Below are 23,184 nucleotides of genomic sequence, written 5' to 3'. Positions count from 1 at the left end.
CGAGAGTCACGCAGCCTATAGCGTGGGTGTATTACAAGTCCAGATGCGACATTTGACCAATCAGAGCCCTCAGCCTCAGAATACGTCTCCGCCCATCGCCCGCTCATCATTACAATGAAGACGGAACTCACGCGTCTTTTAGATTAATTGATGGAGGTCGTGTGGTCAAGCCATTAAATTTTACTTTTTAAACTACTTTACCTGGCCCAGGGGCAGAATAAGAGCGTCCTGGTGAACGGAGAGCGGGACGACTTCAAGGAGTGCGTGGAAATACTCACATATCTGAACTTTCGTCTGTTTTGTCACGGTAAGACAGGTGCACGCGCACCTGCACTTAGGTTCTTTTGTGAAGTCCGTATGTGATCTGCTGTGAATTTCTTGTAATGATGAGGAAATTCTGCCTTCCCTGTTAAAACCTTGGGGGTGAGCTACAGTATTTCCTCTCAGTATTTTGAGTCACTTAATTAGTACGCTATATTTATTTATTTTTGGGTTGACATCACACTGTTTATGGTTTGGGCATAGCTATCTAGGATCTAGTTTAGTAGAGCTCAGGTGGCGTCTCCGAGTCCGAAATACTGATGTGTGTGTGTGTGTATGTTTGTATATGTACATTATATTTTTATATATATATATATATATAATGTATATGTTCGGGTTTTTTTTGTTCGAAAAGTCATAAAAATAGGTAAGTTGTTTTCATATTATTTTATTATTATTATTATTATTATTAGGCTACTTTTTGAATAAAATATTGTAGTTTGAAAAGTATATTTGAAAACTTTTTAGGTTATGTACACTCAAGGTTCAGAGAAAGTGTTTTAAGTATCTTTTTTTTTTATCGTTACACAACTATTATTTATATATAGAGTCATTAAAGATGCTGCATATAGAATATCAGGGAATAATAAGCTAACAGAGCATAGCCAACAAAGCATATCCCACACTTAAACACAAAGCGTCAGATATTATGTTAGGTTTTGCTAGTATTGGGCTTTCCAGTTCAGCTGTCAGAGCCCAGTTGCTGAATGCACCTGTGTGGAGGGAAGGTAGTGTCGTCCTCTCACACCTACAATCAGTCACTCTCATGGCAACAGGCGTGTCGAGGCTTGTATTAAAGATTACAGTATCTGGGCAGGCAACTCTCTCCAGATTATTGGACCAGTATACCCTGAAACACATGTTTGATTAGTCTCTCTTCAAACATTAAAGTGCGTGTTGAAGGGAGGAAAAGAATGTTTGGGTTGATGCTTCACCAGAACGATGCCTGGATTCATGTACAGCATCCGAGTTAGTGATTTTTATTTATTTATTTATTTATTTTAAGGACCATTCAGCTTAAAGCAAGCTGTTTTTAACATCATTATTGTGCTTTTTTTTTTTTTTTTTTTTTTTTTTTTTTTTAACGTGTGTGTGTGTGAATTAAATTCATGTATGTCAGGGAGTCATGTTATAGGCTTTTAAGACTTATTGCATGACAATTTGCTTGTTTGTCCAATTATAAATGTGGTAATGTGGTCTTTATTGATTTAAAATTGCCTGCTGAATCTGATATTCACTCTCACCAACATTGACGCACATTTTAGGCACTACACTTTATATGGAGCTGGGAAAAAAAAAAAAAAAAAAAAAAAAAAAAATATATATATATATATATATATATATATATATATATATATATATATATATATATATATATATATATATATATATATATATATATATATATTATTTATTTATTTATTTTTTTTATAAATATTTTATACACGTTTTTCAATTTTTATAATACAGTATTTTTTATATCAATATAATCAATTTTTTTTTTTTTTTTTTTTTTTTCTTCAGACATACAAAAAAATTAGTTTGGTTTTTAATTTGCTATAGCTGTGAATTATACTTGTTACTCCATAAACTTTGACGTAGCCGTCATTTTTGCAATTTCGGCATTTTTTTCTTCTCCATCTTATTTGTCCTTAAAAGGATAGTTCGCCTAAAAATGAAAATTCTGTCATTTGCTCACCCTCAAGTTGTTTCAAACCTATATGAATTTCTTTCTTCTGCTGAACATAAAAGAAGATATTTTGAAGAATATGTGTAACCAAACAGTTGATGGGGAAAAAATACGCAAGTCAATGGGGTCCCTCAACTGTTTGGTTACCGACATTCTTCAAAATGTCGTCTTTTGCGTTCAGCAGTGGAAAGAAATTCATACATGTTTAAAACAACTTGAAGGTGAGCAAATGATGACAGAATTTTCATTTTTGGGCGAACTATCCCTTTAATAAATGGAATTATACGCACCTAATACACACTCACAGATGTGTGCATTTATTATAGAATAATAAAATCTGAATTGCACTTTTCTGGTCATGGTATCGAACAACTGTGTGTCTCCATTGTATGCATCTCTTAGTTGAACCGTTATGTTGTATATTACTGTACATTGTTCTCTGGCTCTGCATTTCTTCGTTTATCCACCCCCATGATTTTATGGGCCGTCCTGGCTTGTGTGTCCTTAATGTACACTGACTGCTGACCATTGTGTCCCAACACTCACCCTCTTGTTCAGCTCCGAGTTTGCTGGAGAGTATGGAGGATGGTCCAACTGCTGATTTAAACTTCTTGTGTTTTCTAACAACAATACAACCTTTCATGCTGCTGCCACCATAAATGAGTTATTCTTGCATCATTTTTGCAACATTCAGGTTCCACATCATGTCTTGTTATACTGTCTAGAAGGGAACAGTATTGTGAAAGTGTAGTTTTAAGATTCAATTATAAATTCAGTCTTAATGACGTGGCGTTCAAGTTAAATGTTTTGTTTCATAGAATGTGACCTTTTGTGCCAGACTTGATGTAGTTAACTTAAGTTTTTGGGATTAGTTTATTTTAAAGGGTTAGTTCACCCAAAAATGAAAATAATGTAATTTATTACTCACCCTCATGCCGTTCCAAACCCGTAAGACCTTCATTCATCTTCAGAACGCAAATTAATATTTTTTTGTTGAAATCAATATTAAGATCCACTAATGTACTAAAAACATATTTAAATCAGTTCATGTGAGTACAGTGGTTTAATATTAATATTATAAAGCGACGAGAATATTTTTGGTGCACCAAAAAAACCAAAATAACGACTTATATACCGCTAATTCGACACAAAAGATTCATAATGCTCCAAAGCTTAATGAAGCAGTGTTTTGAAATCGGCCATCACTATATAAGTTATTTTGTTTTTTTTGGCGCACCAAAAATATTCTTGTCGCTTTATAATATTAATATTGAACCACTGTACTCACGTGAACGGATTTAAATATGTTTTTAGTACATTAATGGATCTTGAGAGAGGAAATGTCATTGCTGGCTATGCAGGCCTCACTGAGCCATCGGATTTCAACAAAAATATCTTAATTTGCATTCTGAAGATGAATGACGGTCTTACGGGTGTGGAACGGCATGAGGGTGAGTAATAAAAAAAAAACATTATTCTCATTTTTGGCTGAACTAACCCTTTAAATGCACTAAATAATAGATGCACCTAATAATTAGAAACTCTTAATATCACTTCAGAAGGCTAAATGAAAGTTGTAAAGGGTAAAAAATGGTAGATTTTACAGAAGTTGGTCATTGAGGGTTCTGACTCTTTTACTCTGTGTTTATGACCTTAGGCTCTGATCATTGGTGGTGATGGCATTCTTTGAGATCACATCCACAGCTGAACACTTGTATGACAAGTGGACCAAGTTGATCAATGATGCAGGTAAGAAGGTTTCTGACATTAGGAAAAACAAAATATCAATGTATGACCTGCAACAGTCAGGTTCTGGAAGTAAAAATCCCATTGAAAAATCATTTTGTCCATATGGGACTTATAAATCATTAAGGTAGGTTTGGTTCATGGCTTACAACTCTATGACGAAGAAAATCCCTTTGGGAAAAATGAATGGGAAAGATACTTCTGGAAACAAGGTTGCTGAAAAAGTGGTTGGTAAACTTGGTTCACCCAGTTTAAAATCATATAAGTGAATGTTTAATCAGATTACTTTTTTTTTTAATTTTTTTTTTTATAGAACTTCACTGATTCTGTTACTGAGATTTTTGAAATGTCAGTTTCTCATACATCAGTGTATTTTATTTATCTCAGAGAATGATGGTGCACAGCAACAGCAATGTCAGGCATGGATTAATGCACAACTTAATGCAGTTACAATAGATGTTATTGTACATGGAGACATTGCATGGAGTGCAAATATTCTTGTGATGTGATTTCAGACCCCAGGACGAAAGACTGGCTGCTCATGTCCTCTCCTATCCCACAAACGGTTATTATTTTATTTTACATCTACTTTGTGATGTCACTGGGGCCCAGGATAATGGAGAACAGGAAACCATTTGATCTGAAGCAGGTCCTCATCATCTATAATTTCAGCGTTGTGGCTTATTCTCTTTACATGTGTTACGAGGTAAATCTCATTCTGTTTGCTAGCAGGCAAACCTGCTGTTTGTTTTGCTAGAGAGTTTACAAAGACTTTTTTTTTTTTTTTTTTTAATGAACATGTTTTGTTAGATTCCATTGAGTTATGCTGTCATTTCATTTTGTTTCATGCTGGTCACACAAAGTGTGTAAATGGGTGGAATGAGTTTACCTACAGCATTCACTCTAGTTCAGTTCACTCAAAAATGACATGATTGTCTGTCTTCTGTGGCTCACAAAAGATGTTTTGCAGGATGTCTGAAGCAGCTCCTTTCCATACAATAAAAGTGGATTCATACTGCCAGGCACCATAATTAACTTGTTTGCTGTATTCTACATCTTCTGAAGCCATATAGTAGTGTTGTGTTGAAGAAACTGAAATTTCAGTTGTTTAACTTTTGTTGCTTTTGGCCCTTTTGGAAATTGGTGGTTTGAATCAGTCTTTAGTATATCTCTATAATAAATGGTATGGCCAAAGGTAAATTTCTTAAAATCTATTGGTCTGTTGTTCTTTAATTTCAGTGAGGCCTCTTACAAGTGTATATATTCTTTCTTTGCAGTTTGTGATGTCAGGCTGGGGAACAGGATATTCATTCGGCTGTGATCTGCTAGACCCCTCTCATTCGCCACAAGCCATGAGGGTGAGAGCAGAAGAAATGTTGCCTTACCTGCTGTGTGAAAAGCTTTATGTACCTCTACACTTTTTTTTTTTTTTTTTTTCTCCCTCTCACCAGGTTTTGGATTTGGCTTAGATTTGGTTGGCTTCACTTGACTTGAAGTCCCCCTGTAGTCAATAATTTTACCCCTTAAAACTCATCTTTGATCACCAAAATTATACATTTAAACATTTTTTCCTGTGAAGGGAAAAAAAAAAAAAAAAAAAAAATTCTTTATGCCTTAAAATAGCTTGAATGTAACTCTACACCCTTGCCTCATTTATTATACGTGGATCTATGAATATGATAATTAGCCCTGCCTCCACTCACTTGCACAAGCTCAGAGATCCACTCGGTCAACTTACTGAGGTAAACGCTGCACAATGGTATCGCTTTTTACAATGTCAGACACATAACGGTAATATGATTAGCCTTTTGCTTGACTACATGTATCAAACAGCTGCTACTAATGTGTTGCTAATGTTACACAAACCATGTTCCCGTTCTTCATCTCAGTCAGACAGCCTTCAAAAAATCAATATCCTTAAACGCTTTGAACAACTCAGAACGTCAATGGAGAAAGGCATATAGTTCATCATAGCATCATAATACACCCACTATATTGCTAAATCTACCCGATTTTTCATATCAACAGAAAAATATATCTGGATAACCTGGCTTCTCTTGAGACTCCCTTGTGCGGTCAGTTAATGATATGCTAAAGCCCGTCGGCACATTGACGTGATTGGTTACAAGGTAGTTTGTGACGTCACAAACACCAGCGATTTCAAACCACGGGTTTGAGAGTGTCTTTAGATCACTGCAATTTTAAAGAAAATATTCAACAATGGTGTTGACTTATGAATTTGCACATGGTTTGTCTTAAAGCATATTAAAAACACCACATAGACATATAAACAACAATAAAACTTGATTTTCACCACAGGGGGACTTTAAATGTTCCACAGAACTATTCAGACCTCCTGCAATACACTCATTTTTGAGTAATATTATTGTGTCCTTATGTCTGATGAATTTGTTTTGTATTTAATAGTTTGTTTGTCGGGCATTTGTGCTTGATCTACATTTCTCTGTCTCCAGATGGCATGGACTTGCTGGCTCTATTACTCCTCCAAGTTCATTGAGATGTTGGACACAGTGAGTGATAGATTCCTATTTATTACCTTGATTTCATGACATCTGCATTGTAACTGTGTGAATATAGCCAGAATAAAGTTGTCAGTCATGTTTGCAGTGCTGAATATGGCTCTTTTATATGGCATACCCCATTTGGTTATAAAGGAAATTGAAAACCTGCATTCTGTTCCTTAAATTTTCAGGATTTTATATTTATTTTATATATGCTAAGCAAATGGTAGATAGATAGATAGATAGATAGATAGATGGAAGAAAACGGCAATATTGTGAGTCAGAGAGACAAAACTCCTATTGGGTGGAAAGTTGGAAACTTGCTTTTCTTATATAGAAGCAAGATAAGTTATATTGCTTCTATATAAGAAAAAGAAAAGCAAGCTTCCAACTTGGGGTTAGTTCAAAATGCAATTTCTGTCATTAATTACTCACCCTCATGTCGTTCCACACCCGTAAGACTTTCGTTCATCTTCGGAACACAAATTAAGATCTTTTTGATGAAACTGAATTTAGGCTTTTATTCACATTTTATTCACAACGGATGTTAATACCGGGTCTTTATCTGCCTTTTCTGGCCAGATCTTCTTTGTGCTGAGAAAAAAGCAAAATCAGGTGTCCTTCCTACACGTCTTCCATCATTCCATCATGCCTTTCACTTGGTGGTTTGGAGTCCGGTTTTCTCCAGGTATTTCTTTCTTTTCTATGATTGCATTACTACACTTAAAAGATGTATTTCGTTTGAACATATGTTTTGTTTGTTGCAGGTGGTTTGGGGACATTTCACGCCCCCCTAAACTGCATTGTTCATGTCATCATGTATACATACTATGGACTGTCAGCCCTGGGCCCTGCCTATCAAAAATTTTTATGGTGGAAGAAGCATCTGACTTCAATACAGCTAGTATGTATTACAACATTTTTCATTTACTTTTGGGGTGGGGGTGTGTGTGTGTGTGTGTGTGTGTGTGTGGCTATAGCAATGAAAATCTGATTTTAACTTGATTTCAAACCACATATGAATCTTGTCTCATGGTGTTTTGGTGTTCATACTAACAGCTAAACTGATTTGAGTCAGATTCGACACAATTTAATTTTTGTTTGTACTCTCTCTTCTCAGATCCAGTTTGTCATGGTAACTGGTCATATTAGCCAGTATTACTTCATGAAAGACTGTCCTTACCCGTACCCCATCTTCATCTACCTCATTACTCTGTACGGCATCGTCTTCCTCCTCCTCTTCCTCAACTTCTGGTACCATGCATACACAAAAGGCAAAAGGCTTCCTAAAGTCCTGCAAAACACAACCTTGCCACAGAACAACAATGGCATACACCACAAGAAAGAATAACTGGTGCAGTGTGACTAACCAATCAGCAGTGACAATCTACCTAAAACAGTTTTTTGGCTACATTTTTATAAGCATATTTATAAGTACACCATAAAGTTTATCTTGATGCCCTAGGAAAAATGTTACTTCAGACTGTGTGTTTCAGTCTGGGCTGGATCTTGTCTTCTAACCTCTGCTGGGCATTTGAGTTGAACTGTAGGTCATTCGCCTTAAGGGCTGCTCCTGTTTCTACTCATTTTCTGCATTCTCACGTGTTTCCCCTCCCTGTTTAATGAGAGGTGAATGAGTCCGAAGCCTCCCAGCTCCTCACTCATGTCAGTCACCTCACTTTTATTGCCATTTTTTTTTTTTTTTATTGATATATTTAGATATTTATGTTCCTGTTCTTGGTTATATCAGTAAATAAGATGGAGAATTTTTTTTTTTTCCCCTTCTCTCCCTTCGAAAAAAGCAGAACTGTGGAGAAAATCCTACAACAAACACTAGGTGCTATATCCGTAATGCATATTTTTGTGTTTTTCACCCTCTACATGTGACATTGCGTGAATGGTAGCAAGTACTGAAACTGTCCTTGAAGGAACCGATGCATTGATCTCATCTTGCACTATTGGTGAAGAAGGACCGGAATTTGGTTACCTTTTTATTTTATACATCGTGTCGTAATGAATGTCTTGGGCTCTTTTGTCCAGGACAGGAGCCTGCAATTTTTGTATAAATTTAGTTTGTTAATTGACTGTTTTAAATATTTATGAAAAAAATAAATGCTGTATTCACTTATGTTGGTGGTTTTATTTAAATTTTTAACTGCACCTTCTAATGGACTGGCTATAATTTGGGGAATTTGTCCCAGGAAGTGAACTAAATCTCACAAAACCTGGGGACATCCAGAAAAAATATATTAGTTTTATGTATTAGTTTTCAGTTTTTGGTTAATGTATTGTATGTAAAAACAATAGTCTGTTGTATGTCTTCATTTAGGGTTGTGTTGGTTTTAAATGTCATCCTATGAGATTTTAAATGCCCACTTAGATCTAATTCTTCTAGTATCTGTGTTCTCAGCTTCACCATAAGATCACAGCTCCCCCGTGTGGAGTAAAATGTTGTAGTAACAACCAAGGGGTTAAAGGGTCTTTGAATTATTTTTCAGTCTCTGAACATTTGCTTTCAAACCCTTATTTATTTTGTATTATATATATATATATATATATATATATATATATATATATTTTTTTTTTTTTTTTTTTTAAACTTTGTTTGACTGTATAATAGTCATTTTTCCCCCACATGATTTGAAATTGGAGACCTTAAAGGGTTCACCCAATTACTCACCCTCATGTCGTTCCAAACCTGTAAGACTTTTGTTCATCTTTGGAACACAAAGTTATTTTTAATGAAATCTGAGGGAATTCTGTCCCACCATAGACATCTACGAATACCACTTTGACGCTTCAAAAAGCTGAACAGACTGAATTTAGGCTTTTATTTACATATAAACATTCATCAACTTGCATATCAGTTGTGGTAAACGGAAACTCAAGCTTGTTTGCTTTATGTGTGAGAACCAATGAGGTTCATTCTCGTGTGTTATGCAGCACGTTTGAGCTTCCGCAAGAACCAATGAGGTTTGTTCTCAGGCATCAAGCAGGTTCGGTTGAGCTTGTTTGTTCACTGATGAATGTTTATATGTGAATAAAAGCCTAAATTCAATCTGTTCATCATATAAAGTGAGTGTGTCTCTTCAGAAAATTTGGACTGAACCGCTCAATTCATATGGATTAGTTTTATAATCTCTTTATGAACTTTTTGAAGCTGTCAATGGAGGGACAGAAATCACTCAGATTTCATTAAAAAGATAATTTGTGTTCGGAAGATGAACGAAAGTCTTACGGGTTTGGAATAACATGAGTGTGAGTAAATGATGACAATTGTCATTTTTGGGTGAACTATCCGTTTAATTTTTTGGCATTGTTTTTATTAAGCAAAAAATGCACAATGGCATATATCTTTGCTTTCAAATGAAGTCTGTTAATTGTAATAATGCCTAAATTATGCTGTTTACATATTTTTAAATCATATCTACTCATATTTGCAGGTGTGTATTAATAATGTTGTCGTATTGTAGCTGTACTGGTGGAAACCAATATCAAATAGTGTTTCTATTTGAAGTTACCATGTAAATGCATCTTAATTCTGTCTGTCTTGAGATGCTGTGCAATCTAAAATACAATATTTTTCCCAAACTTGTGCATTCAAACTAAAATTCTTTCCTTATGTAATGGAAAACTTATGCATGGTAAGTGAGATATTTTTGGAGTAGAACAAACACGTATGAGTGGTTGCCTCCTGCTCACATAAAACAGGAGAACAGAATTCTCCTTAAAGCATTTTTCACTGGTGCTTCATGGGTAATTTTGGTCTAGCAGTTAGAAGTAGGTCACGGTTCTCAGAATGTGTGAACTAGCAGGTCAGAATAAATCTGGATTGCTGTGAATAATGCTCACTTTTTTTTTTTTTTCTTTTTTGGTAGACCCTTTTCCCATATCTCATACTTTGTCATTTTGAGGTGGGATCTCCTAATTAGATTAATTTACAAAGTGAAACCCCTCTCAGTGTCACCAAAGAATTAAATAAAAACTACTGACAAACGCTGCAGGGAAAATTTACTGCACTAATGAACACATTAAATGCTGCACATCCCCCTTCATCAAACAATGTTATTTAAAGAAAAAAAAAAAAAAAAAAAAATCGGCTACATTTAGGCATTTTGTCCCTTTTAATGCTCTACTAGACTACAATGTTTTTAATATTGTAGTTTAAATGTTTGGACATCATTGTGTGGAATGAGTGATATGGATGTGCATTTAGTAAGAGAAAAAGACATTATTTATTATTTTTTTTTTTTAGCCACCAAGAATGTTGTTGACAGAAGGATTATGTCAAACAGATGTGGTAAATTGTTTACTGATGGTGATCCAACATACTGGGACTGCACAGCTGCACGGTCGTTACTGATTCAACAGATGCAGTTTGGAATAAAAAAAAAATACATGTAAATGTGCACATTCTGGGAAATGTGATGAGTGTTAATGTCACCTAAATCTGGATGTAAACACTTGCTGTTGGGCGATATTTCATGCCTTTTGAGCTTGTTTGGCAGGCTATTTCAATTTCATCTTAAGACTACAAATAACTTGAATTTGCTTAAATGTCTCATCAATATTTGATTCTTGAATAAGTTTGCCATTAGGTGTTTAAGATTTTTTTTTTTTTTTTTTCTTCACAATTGGAACTTATTAGAACTAGAACTGTTTTTATCTTCTCCTGTTTTTACTTGCAGTATTGAATTGTTTGTTGTTGAAATGTGAATAATTGTAATAGCCACTCAAATAGTATCAATTATTCTGCTTATTGATTTCCAGTGTTATAACTTAAAAGGATTAGGCCTACATTTCATGTTCATGGTTGACTTAAAGGGCTCTTACCATAGACTGTATATAACAATGGACGTAGTGTTCGTGATGTCGCCTGTAGGTTTCTGAAGAGCATTTTTTAAGCCCAAAGTAGGCGGAGCTGTTCATCGCCATCTTGGCAGCGCGTCACTCCCGGATAACCGAAAATGGGCAAAGAGGCGGGATGTGGGTGGAGCTGAGACAGCAGACAGACGACTAGTAGTGACAGCGGCAATCCACCTGTCGCTCAAGTGGCCACGCCCTTAATTATGCACAACTTTAAGGCTTAATATAATTTAAACAGATGAGTTAAAAAATGTACCCCCTCACAGTTGTCATGAAGGGCAAAATTAGCTATATAGAACAAAACCACTTTTTGTACCAGGCTGTAAACATTTTTTTCTGCTGTGAAGTTGGGCATTTTATGCAATAAATCTTTTTTCCACTATAGAATATTATTTACAGAATAACCTGTTCTGTAAATTCTAATAAAAAGATAATATAAGAACATAAGAAGGGTTAACAGCTTGACTACACTTGACACACAAAAAAAAAAAAAAAAAAAAAAATGCATCAAGTATTTTTTGTATACTTAACTTTAATCCGCTTGTTAAGTCTGACGCCACTGTTTCCGGGTCCAAAAGCTCTACAGATGTAACAGCACCTTTACTCTGTTGCAATGTAAAAATCAATCAATATAAATAAAATATATTTAGAAGGGACATTCAAGGTATTAATGAGTCAGAAAAATGAATAGGTGCAGCAGCTTCATTTTCTGCCAGGCTTCTTTTTTTCCTCTTTTCTAGTAGATGGTCCTGGCACTTGATTTTCAGGTCTAAAAGGGCAAACAAGGTGAACATTCCTGTTCAAACTTGTATTTCAGCATACTATGCCAAGATCGCTGTAAAGTACAAAATGTATTGTTAGTAATGTTATTAACGTGATGGTTGTGAAAATAAAAATCATTTCCTCATCCTTGTGACATTTCAAACCTGTTTGACTTTCTGTCCTAACCTAACCTAAAAGCAGATCTCAGCCATAATGCAACCCCAGCCACCGTTCACTTTCATTACATGAGAAACAAGCAGAAAAAAATAGTGTAAATCATTCACGAATCCGTTCTTACATACACTTGTCTCATTCAATTCAATGCAACAATTTATGTAAAAAATAGTAAAAAAAAAAAAAAAGTATTCTGTTGAGCTCCAAAAATGTCCAAGATTTTGTACACAACTCATGTGTTATGAGTTATAAGTCTTCTGAAGCTGTATAATAGCTTTTTGTAATACAAAAGACAAGTAATGTGAATGATATTTGAGAGCTGCAGCATGGGGGAAGATTTTCAGAGAATAACGGAATATACTTTTTATCTGTTTATCACACATAGCTATTTTATGGCTTACAAAAACTAGGAATATAGCGTATGGATGGTTTAAAGTGTTTTTTTTTTTTTTTTTTTTAATTTATGTCCACTCATAATCCCCCCCTCCCCCTCCCCTTGCAATGACAACATCTCTTCGCTGATGATGGTTATTGGCACGAAGGTGCGACAACCTGTCACTCACATGACATCACACCCTGTAAAAAATTATTTTAATGATTTATCACAACATTTTTTCTTTTGTCAAATCAACTTTAATTAATGCAGTTCAGATAACATAATATTTTGAGTTTCTGTTGATTAAACCAATCGCCTTTATTTTATTAACTCAAATTTTTAATTTCAATTAACTCAAAATTTTAAGGCAACCAGGTGACTTACTTTTTAAAGTTAAAACAACAATTCTTTTTTACAGTGCAGAAATAGCAAACCACATCCATCCAATCAATTCCCGATGGAAAAAGTCAAGTCCGGCCCGACATTTTTTCTTGTTCGAGAACCTGTTTCACTCAGATATACATCACAATAGGGAAGAAAAGAAGAAAAAGAACTTCCGACATTGAAAGAACAGCTGTACCGTTCAAATGAAAATCGCAATTGATTTAAAATGTGTTTTTATCTAATCCTCACCATAGATCCTTGTTTTTGTCTTATCTTTTTTTGTGAAAGTGTATTGATTTTATCCTTATCAAGATGGATAAAAGTGTTGTCAACACTTGAACTGTCTCTGACATACTGTGAGATCAGCATCATACATTTGGACATGTCTAATATGTTTGTGTTTGAGCTGCTTGTGTGTCCAAACATTCTAAGCAGATGGGAAATCATGACAGACATTGGTCAGGAGGACAGAGCTCTGTGCTGCATTCACAGTATTTATAAAAACAGCTAACGTTTGCTATGTGCGTAAATGTAATTCCCGATAACTCAATTTCCCATCAAACATTTTTTAAACAAAAACAAACATATCACATAGGAACTCCAGACAGTGCATCACAAAAATGTTGGTAATGAGTTTATATGAAGTGGGTCGTAGCTAGATATCCCAGAGTAATTTATTACAAATATGATTTGTTTGCTTCCCTTGCCCGCTAGAAGTTGGCTAGACCCTAAGAACATAAACTACTGGGGTGAGATAACTAGACTATGACGATATAGAGCTGATTATCTCCATATGCGTGGCTTTTTGGGCATTTGTTTGTTTTATTATATGGCGCTCTGTAATACTTGATTCTGACTGGTCAATCATGACATTCAGCGGTCCGATATTTCCACAGTTGCCCATGGCCCACCACCCACTTATTCAATGGCCTTGGTTCCCAAAGTATTTTTTCCATAGGGATTTAAAAAAAAAAAAAAAAAAAAGTTATAAGTTTTTTGTTATAAGCCATGAAACAAATCAAACCAATCGGCTATGAGGTGAATCGCAACATAAAAACTTTGATTTGAAGCAAAAGAGAGTTTAAAAATGGAACAAAAAGGTACAAGTCTGTTTTTAAAGTCACCATGAATCAAAATTTGTGTTGTTTTTTTATGGAATATTGCAGTGCTTACTATAAAGGATTTATCCGTGCACATCATTTGTCTTTAATGTAGTTTTTCATCATGTACTTCGCTGTAACACGATTATCTTAAAAACAAACAAACAAACAAACAAAAAAACGCTGAAATAATGCAGAATGGAGAATGTATATACCATTGATTAACATTCTCAATTCTGGATGTTATTGTTAAAAATCACTTTCATACCTTAATATATTGTCATATTGTTGCAGTAAAATGTCCTGTCAACATATTTATTTGGTGGGGGAAAAGAAAAAAAACTCAAAATGACAAATTTAAAAGCACAATATGTAAGATTTTTAGACTAAAATATCCAAAAACCACTAGAATAATGTTATATATTTTGTTGACTTTATCCGAAATGTTTCCAAGAATGTATAAATCAGAGAAATAAGCAATTTTAACCAGGACACGGACCGTGTCCATGCTTCGCCTATCAATGACATCATAACACACATTACCCTCAATTTCTGGTTTTATTTTGTAGAGACCATGGAAACACCAAACACGCTTTAATATATTTTTTATTAGACATATGAGCAACTGTTTGGATACATTCATCAACAGAAAACTAATCATTGTTATATAGCTCAACACAGTAAGTCTTATTGTTAAAATCTCGTTTTCTTGATTTACCGCGAGTACCATGTTTTACCATACCTAATATCGATCTAGCTTACTGCAGCATGCAACAAATGTCTCATGGTAGCCGCCGAGCAAATGCACAAAGTAGCATTATAACAACTTTCAACACACAGATGTATTTAATATGATAAAACAGCACTGCGTTACCCCACATACGCATGACCGGAAGAACAGGAAGCGGTCGTCTGCGGAATAATAAGAGCTCCACTGCTCTCGAGCCGTGTCATGTGTCGCGCTTGTCTCTCACTAGCAATTGCTCTAGCGGCTTTGTTTGGCTCCAATGGCTTTCAGCCACACCCTGCTTCATACTACAGTAATGTTAATGAATCTTTAATACATTAACTCATCCATGAATATGATTTCTGCTCAAGTCTTGTCGGATTCTTTTCCACCGGCTGTAGATGTGAAGACAACAGCTCCCATGATTCCGTGAAATCAAGGTGTCATCAAGCTACACCTTTGTTTTGAATAAGCGCCCTCTAGTGGTGAAAATTACATATTGGGCCTTTAAATTTCATTAAAATTAAACTTTGTAAATTCTGTCCTCCAAATTCCAATATCTTATTTTTGCTATAGCTGCTGGATAAACAATTTTTTCTTTTTTTGTTGGCTGCACAGGACATGATTGTCGTGATGGAACAAGTTGTCGCATGTGTTTTTAAATGTTATAAATTCAGTAATATTTTTCCAAACAGATTTTATATTTTTGTACGTTACCTTTTTACGTTTTTTTTTTTTTTTTTTTTCATGAATCGTTTTGTTTCATAATAGCTTCACTGTTTGATTTTTGCCATTGGGGCATGTTGTCACAAAAGATCAGCTTGTGTTCAGTGAACTGTATCTTTTCCCCCCAGGGTAATGGTGCTGGAAATGCTCAATAACTTGTTTTTTTTTGTGGCTGTGACTTTAAGATAAATGCTTGGTTACACTTTAATTTAAGGTGACAGTTAGATTGTACTGTACTGAGTAATATTAATTAACTACATGTATTTACTATAGAGTTATGGTTTGGTTTAGAGTTAGTTACTTGTAATTATGCATAATTTACTGTTATTACTATAGTAAGTACATGTAGTAACGTGTAACTACATCACCTTAAAATAAAGTGTTACCATATGCTACCATAAATTGACTTCCACATTTTTCAGAAGTATGAAGTGTGACAACTAGCCCCGTTCTCCCCTGATCACTAACAATGAGGCAGGGATCAGTCAGAGGGCATGTGAAAGCTGCCAAATGGACTATAGAGGAAAACAGTGCGAGTAGCACAACTGATGTCTGACGCCCAAATTTCACGATTCATTTCCAAAAGAAAACTCTCAGCTGATTGCATATCCCCATGATAGACGTTCACATAAACACTCCTATTGCTCTAGTGCTTGATAATTTGAGACACATAAGTATCCCGCTGTAATGCTGCAGTGGCCCCTGCTTTTTAAAACATCTCTTCAGTCTCTGCTGGCTAATGCTGGAGGAACTTTAGGAAGGGGAGGGGTGGGGGGAGATGGAGCAGAGCGCTCTGATTGGTTGAGAGGCTGGGAACTCTGATATTCCTCAGTCCTTAAACCAAAGAGCATCACAGCACGAGGCACAGTGTCACAGGAAGCAAAAGGGGATTTAGATGTTTCATTCTGTTTCAGCTGGACTGTATCGCAGTGACAACCAGGATCAATCTCTGGAGGATTGCATCTGTCATTTCTGTTTCTTTTCTCTTTCTCCAAGGAGAAGAGTAAGTTCCTATTCACACTTTATTCACTCCCTTTTTCTTCTATATGTACCTCCCAAAGGCACAGAAAGAATATTTCTGTACCCTACAAACGTGCCTGCTCATGCTTTTCTTGCTGTCACCATCCATCTGGTCTAGCATGTGTCATTTTGAGCTTTAAGGCATGTGGAAAAGGATAGGCAGGTGCAAGGTGACTTTTGGGCACCTGACCTGTTCAGCTAACTCATCGCTGCACTGCATGCAAAGGTTTCTTTTAGGAGAGAGACATTTTTGATGGCTTTTGCATCCTTAATCTATAAATAGAGCACCCTTAAAGCAGCCTGCACTCACAGTGAACTGGAATGTCTTATTGTATTATAATCATAGTAAAGAGTGAGGCATTTATGGTCCACATGTTTATTGGGGCTCGTATCCAACTGATGATACTGTAGCCACTCTTGTGTTTTCCTTCCACATGTCAGTGTTTCCCCTACTGAATGAAGTCATGTGTAAAATCAAGCCCATGGCTGTGTGGGAGTGATTCTGACTTAGTCACATGAAGTGAGGATTTTTGCATACTAAAAAGCCACAGTTTTTAAAGGGTTAGTTCACCCAAAAATGAAAATTATGTCATTAATTACTCACCCTTATGTCGTTCCACACCCATAAGACCTTCGTTCATCTTCGGAATACAAATTAAGATATTTTTGATAAAATCCAATGGCTCAGTGAGCCCTGCATTGCCAGATTTACGAATCTTTTGTTTCGAATCAGTGGTTCAGAGCATGTATCAAACTGCCAAAGTCACGTGATTTCAGTAAATGAGGCTTCGTTACGTCATAAGTGTTTCGAAATTTCAATGGCTCACCACTGGAGGGCGTGACTTTGGCTGTTTGATACACGCTCCGAAGTCCGAACCACTGATTCGAAACAAATGATTCGTAAAGCTTCGAAGCTTCATGAAGCGGTGTTTTGAAATCGCCCATCACTAGATATTGTTGAATAAAATCGTTATTTTGATTTTTTGGTGCACAAAAAGTATTCTCGTCTCTTCATAACATTAAGGTTGAACCACTGTAGTCACATGAACTGTTTTAAACAGTTTTTAAACTGTCTTTAGTAGCTTTCTGGGCATTGAAAGTGTTAATTATCTTGCTGGCAATGCAGGCCTCACTGAGACATCGGATTTTATCAAAAATATCTTAATTTGTGTTCTGAAGATTAACGAAGGTCTTGCGGGTGTGGAACGACATGAGGGTGAGTAATTAATGACAGAATTTTCATTTTTGGGTGAACTAACCCTTTAAGTACGGAGAGATGAAGTTTCGTATCCAAAGGATTTTTGAACTACGTTTTTTTTTTTTTTTAATGATACTTAAAACATTTCACATTATACAAACCAAACAAAACTATGATCCTAAACATTCCTTTTATCCCCTATTGCTGTTATGCCAGTCAAAAATAAAAAAAATTCTATATATATATAACTTAATATATATTATTTACTTAGCATTGTAACTTATTTTAATTAATATATATATATAAGTTACAATGCTAAGTAAATTATAGTAGATTTCCTGATTAAAATGTGCATACATTATTGCCATTACATGTTATATATATAATCTGTGTTACACCCTAGAAATCATATACAAGCAACATGAGTTTGATGAATAACTGATAATGTTAGAAAAGATTCCCAGATCTGGAAAAATCCCACTGGTTTACCAGCAATTTCATACCTAATTGTCTTCATATGTAACATAAACTTGTTTTTTTTGTAAAAAAAAAAAACAAAAACAAAAAAAAACTGTCACACAGTGTACTTGAACATTTGAACAAGATGTCAACACTAGAAGTTCATTTTCCAGTCCAGTATTTTTCAACAACGGGTTTAACAATTCATCTTGCACTTTTATGATGTGCAAAAATGCTGAATCTGAAACAAGAAAACGTTCAAAAGGGCGTGCAATGACATATGATGTCAAGGAGGCCAGATAATGATGTCATTGATGACACCACCCTTTCCCCTCTAAAACATCTGTGCTCCTAATCGGTTCCTTATGACATTTTAAAGCAAAATATCACTGCATTTATAGCCACGCTAAGTAATTAATGACCGGCCTTAAAGCTTGTAAGAGGTACAGACCCCTGCTGTTCTCTAACACCTCTCCCTCACGAACTGTGAACATAATGCTTCAAAAGCTTGTGCGTGCAGAGGTAACTGGAGACTTAAATTAAACGTCCAACTTTCAGTGGCTGTCTGATTCCATTTTTGTTGCTTTGTATATTTAAACACATCTCCCTTGCAGTTTCCACTATGTGCAGTCTGTGCCCACATTAAGTTAGTATATTTTAAGTGTGCAGGCATGTATGGGGATCAAGGCAAGCACGTGTTCATGCTGTTGTTTCACGCTAAGAAATTAATTACATAGATTCATGCTTTAAAGGTCAATCTGAACTCCTGACAGTGTGCTAAAGCTGACAGTTTGCTGTTTCTGTGTCCTGTGAATGTTATTTGAGGGCATATGCCCACACCAGAATTTACCTGGATAATCCTCATCCATTAAATCAGCCTGAGGAACATGAGAGGGAACCAGTAAGGGACCCTCAGGCGGCAACATGAACGAATGAACTATGACAGGCCAGATGATCTCTGTGAGTCTAGGAGGTTCTTTTTTATGTTAAAGGTAGGGATGTAACGATACCCTCATGTCACGATTCGATACATATCACGATACTGATACTGATATTACACTGGGGGTGGAAATGAATAGGCTTGGACTTGATGCTGGTAACCCAATGCACAGGACAATGTTGATACCAGAATAAAAATATGCATGATTCTAACACTGAAACACATATTTATTTTAGATGAATATGTTTACGCTCTGTCATTGACTAAAATAATGTAGACCACTTTTTACTAGTAACATAAGACATATGGCATTATCAGGATCCACAGATGTTCCCCCATTGCATTATTATACATTATATTCAACATTAAATACAGTCAAACCAAATATTATTCAGACATTTCTGATATTTTTGATCTATTTTTACTAGTGGGTGCAGGATGTAGTTCATTTATGTAAGTGAGGATAGCAAAATAAACTGTGACATATTATACCACAGAATTCTTCATACAGTGGACTAAAACTGATAAAAAATTTGGAACCAAAAATTATTCAGACACTTTGACCTGCCCATGTTTTGCTTAAGTGTTATCTGACATAATTAAGATTCATTTTTTCTGACACAGTTTAACTCTGAGATCTTGTAATATTTTATTACCATTTTTTTAAACTATAGTGAATAAACTGTATTAATGAATGAAATGTTCAAGATGTCTGAATACATTTTGGTTTATCTGTATAGTAGTTTGATGTAGTACTGAAACTAAAACTCTGTAAACTTGAATTTAATTATGGGTGAACAATGCACAATACATATTGTCACTACCCACGATACAATATTGTTGTATTGCGATATATTGTGACCCCTAGTTAAAGGTGAATTTTTTTAATACACTGAAAAAAATATAAGTAGGATTTATTTGAAAGCTTTTTCCACTCAGTAATTGCTAGTAAATTTTCAAATAATAACAAAGAAACAGCAAGTAAAACATTAAAGGGGGGGTTAATCTTGAGTACCTATAGAGTAGTAGTGCATCTTTCATATCCAAAAAGTCTTTAGCTTATTCATATTTATAAAAGATACATACGCTTTACCGAGTATTTCCGAAAACAGCCGAACGCCTGGAGGCGTGTCCTGTGAGCGGAGATAAAGTCACGAGTACGCGCAGCTTTTGTGTAGAGATCGTCTACAAGCTATCAATGGTCAGCTAAACTGTATTTAAACACACAATACACCATCGCATTACCCATGGATAACTTTTGAATCACTATAATGAATATAGCATATGAATGATGAATAATGACTTTATGAATTCACTACATTCGTATTGTTTACATTATATGCACTTAGGCGCCTATTGTCAACAAAACAGACATTTGATGCAGTTTTACTCACCACCTGCGGTTCCGACTCATGACCAGGATCATTATCGCTGTGACCGCTCCGTCTTTCAGTTTCAAACGATCTGTAAATCCAGCGTAGAACTGGGCTGTTTATGAAACCATAAGTGCAAACAAATATCGAAAGCGCATCAATGTAATGCGTAAGAACAAATCTCTCAGGTCCACTGAACACTGGGTTCTTTGGGAAGCAAGGTTATCTTTCCCTCACAACCAAAAACACACTTCTTTGGTGACATTGTTGATTTCGTGCAGTCCTGTGACCTGTGCAGCGCTGCTGATGACTTCCGTAAACCCGAACGCGCGTTGATGGGCGTGCTCTTGCGCTCTCGCTCAGGTCCACGTGTGCGCGCGCGCCCTTCCGGGAGAAGTGGCCGTACAAGGAATTCCGCCCCCGTTTACGTCACTCAGGCCGATACTTGAAAAAAAAAAAAAGTCCGAATCCTGTGAGGATTTGAAAGAGAATTTTTGGAACAGAAACGTCCAACTCATGTTTTGAAACTTTGGCCACGTTTAGCATGAGAATCCAACTCTTTAACAGTGTAAATAAGTCAGAATACATGAAATAGCATTATACCCCGCTTTAAATTAAATGTAGATTATTGGAGTACGTTTTACAAGAAAATACTGTTTTTTTTTTTTTTTTTTTTTTATGGTGTCAGTTTAATAGTACTGTTAAAATGTTTTCTCCTGTACACTTGCAAAATATGCAGACTCTAGTAATTTCGGTAGCTTAATTTAAGGTGTTTTATTTTTAATGTACCAGGTCGTCTCATGGAGTCTGCCATCTTGGTCATATGACGAGGTTAATGCTCTTTATCTTTAACCCTCTTTTTATCAAATGCTTTCGCTCACTTAATAAATGAATCATGGCTGATTAATTATAAAATGGCATGAAGGTCAGCAAAAACATTTTAATAATGCAGCATCCATGCAACTAGGTGTCAGTATAACTCAATGCAACAGTTTTTTGCACATTATAATAGTAAAAGTTTGTTGACATCATATTAACTGTGGCCTAACATGTATTACAAAAAAGAAAATGAAGGAAATGGCGCTTGCATTTACATTTAAACCATTAACAGACAATCTGTCACAGGCTAAATTTAGGTAGATTGCCATTAGCGTATGTCAAGGCCGTTGTGTTCTATTGTGAGCACCTTAAGAAGACAGCTTTTTAATCTTACATCTTAGAATATATGGAATAAAAAAACAGCCTTTGCTCATTTTCCATTTTAAGTTTGCGTTTTAATATAATTCCTCAAACATCCTGTGCGCAGAGTTTGAAAAGGCTTTTCTGGAACGGCATCAGAAGGAAACAGTGCAACCATTTTCCCCAAACTCTCTCATGACATGTTAAGAGTTCAATAACCTCAGCAGAAACGCAGATGGCAAGGCATCATGGGAATAACTGACTTTTAAACATGTATTAATGTCAATGCTTATATGGAAAAATTAATATACATGACTATAATGTGGGTTTATGTGCCGCAGCTTGCTAAATGATACAAATGAAGCCCTCTGGTTTCCTGTTGATGGTTATCTTTGTATTTAATAGATTTGCAGTTGCGTATATGAAATGACGTGGCTTTTGCCTTCGCAGTTTAAAAAAAGTCTTTCTCATGGTGAACACAAGGAAAAGAACTTTTGATTAAAAGCACCAACATGTCATATGCATGAATTAAAGTTCATTTATTTTATAGAGGATGCCATTGGTTGTAAGTGATCACATCAACTACCAGTGCTTGATGGATTTCTTTGACGAACTTTGGTCAAAAAGAATGTGGAAAAAGTTGTGCTTCCCATGGAAAACATTCCATAAACAATAATTGACATATGCCTATTTTAGCCTGTGACACTCACAAATATTTGCCTGGGGAAATAATTGTTTGAGAGAGTTTACATTTTCAGCAGTTACTGAGACATAGGGCCTCTTTCTAGAAACATTGTATTTTCCACTGTAAATAGTACAATGTAAAGGGAGCTGTAGTTGTTTTATGATTAAAGTTTCTAGATAAAAATCAAAGCACGTAGCACAAGAATTATAGCTATTAATTAACATTATTAACAGCATAGCAATATTATGTAATGAATACATTTTATATAATATACTTTTTTATTTATACATTATAAATCATAATATAAATGTTTTGTTTATAGCACTTTTTAGCTGCACTTTCAGCATGCATATGGGAATGTGAGTTGATTATGCCACAATATAACCACTAGATGGTGATAGAGACTTCAGGTTATAAACACTATTTAAGGTACATTTTCATTCTATGGACGTTCTTTCCCTTCTTTAGGTTGTTACCGGAGACATTTTATGTTGCATGGCTACTTGTAAGAAAAGATTGTTTTTAGCATTCTTTTAAAATTTTGTTTTCATACGTAGCATGTTTTCATTTTGCAAGTTTATCTTATCTCATTCTGTATATTTGTGCTGAGTCTGTTGACTTCAACTTCAGCTTGAACTGAAAACAAATGTTTTTTTTTTTCTTCTTCTTCTTCTTCTTTCCCTCCACTCTGAGTGTTTGGTTTGTGGGTACAACGGTGATAAAGACCCCCTTGGGTTAAAGAATCCTTTGATTTTTATTATCCTTATTGCGTTTATGCTATATTACTATAGGCCCTCCAAGGACCTTTTGACCCACTTTTGGGGTAAAATGCCCTCCTAGCTGCCTTTTTATAATTTAAAGCATTTTTAAAGCATTTGTTCCACCAAAATTCATTTAAACTTTAAAATTAATTTTTGATTGACATGTATTTTGGGA

At 35.3% G+C, this 23,184-nt stretch overlaps 2 protein-coding genes across 4 annotated transcripts in view; both read left to right on the top strand.

Annotated features, from left to right (window-relative positions):
- The first annotated feature begins 30 nt into the window (after positions 1-30).
- On the top strand, positions 31-8,407 carry elovl7a (ELOVL fatty acid elongase 7a). Of its 3 annotated transcripts, none has more exons than XM_051902421.1 (8): positions 31-260; positions 3,669-3,760; positions 4,273-4,463; positions 5,035-5,115; positions 6,232-6,288; positions 6,862-6,967; positions 7,047-7,183; positions 7,400-8,407. In XM_051902421.1, the coding sequence occupies exons 2-8, from the start codon at positions 3,688-3,690 to the stop codon at positions 7,628-7,630; spliced, it is 876 nt and encodes a 291-aa protein (XP_051758381.1). In that variant the 5' UTR covers positions 31-260; positions 3,669-3,687; the 3' UTR covers positions 7,631-8,407. The 3 variants fall into 3 exon arrangements, with proteins under 3 accessions (XP_051758381.1, XP_051758380.1, XP_051758382.1); XM_051902420.1 differs by having other exon boundaries at positions 31-307; XM_051902422.1 differs by lacking the exon at positions 31-260 and adding an exon at positions 320-423.
- A 7,856-nt stretch (positions 8,408-16,263) lies between these two features.
- Positions 16,264-23,184, top strand: part of LOC127517499 (cAMP-specific 3',5'-cyclic phosphodiesterase 4D-like) — a 136,472-nt gene continuing 129,551 nt past the window's right edge. Inside the window, exon 1 of the mRNA XM_051903247.1 lies at positions 16,264-16,397. The gene's annotated coding sequence lies outside the window, so the exon portion shown is untranslated. The remainder of the gene's footprint in view (positions 16,398-23,184) is intronic.

The sequence above is a fragment of the Ctenopharyngodon idella genome, chromosome 8, assembly GCF_019924925.1.
Source record: "Ctenopharyngodon idella isolate HZGC_01 chromosome 8, HZGC01, whole genome shotgun sequence".
Lineage (NCBI taxonomy): Eukaryota > Metazoa > Chordata > Actinopteri > Cypriniformes > Xenocyprididae > Ctenopharyngodon > Ctenopharyngodon idella.
This window is presented reverse-complemented; position numbering and strand designations above follow the sequence as displayed.

What these genes read in the sequence shown, in the direction of transcription:
- elovl7a (XM_051902421.1), top strand. Translation starts at nt 3,688, where the DNA reads ATGGCATTCTTTGAGATCACATCCACAGCTGAACACTTGTATGACAAG. An exon ending in ATTCGCCACAAGCCATGAGG is followed by an intron (nt 5,116 to 6,231) that starts GTGAGAGCAGAA and finishes CTCTGTCTCCAG; the next exon opens with ATGGCATGGACTTGCTGGCT. An exon ending in TGGAGTCCGGTTTTCTCCAG is followed by an intron (nt 6,968 to 7,046) that starts GTATTTCTTTCT and finishes TGTTTGTTGCAG; the next exon opens with GTGGTTTGGGGACATTTCAC.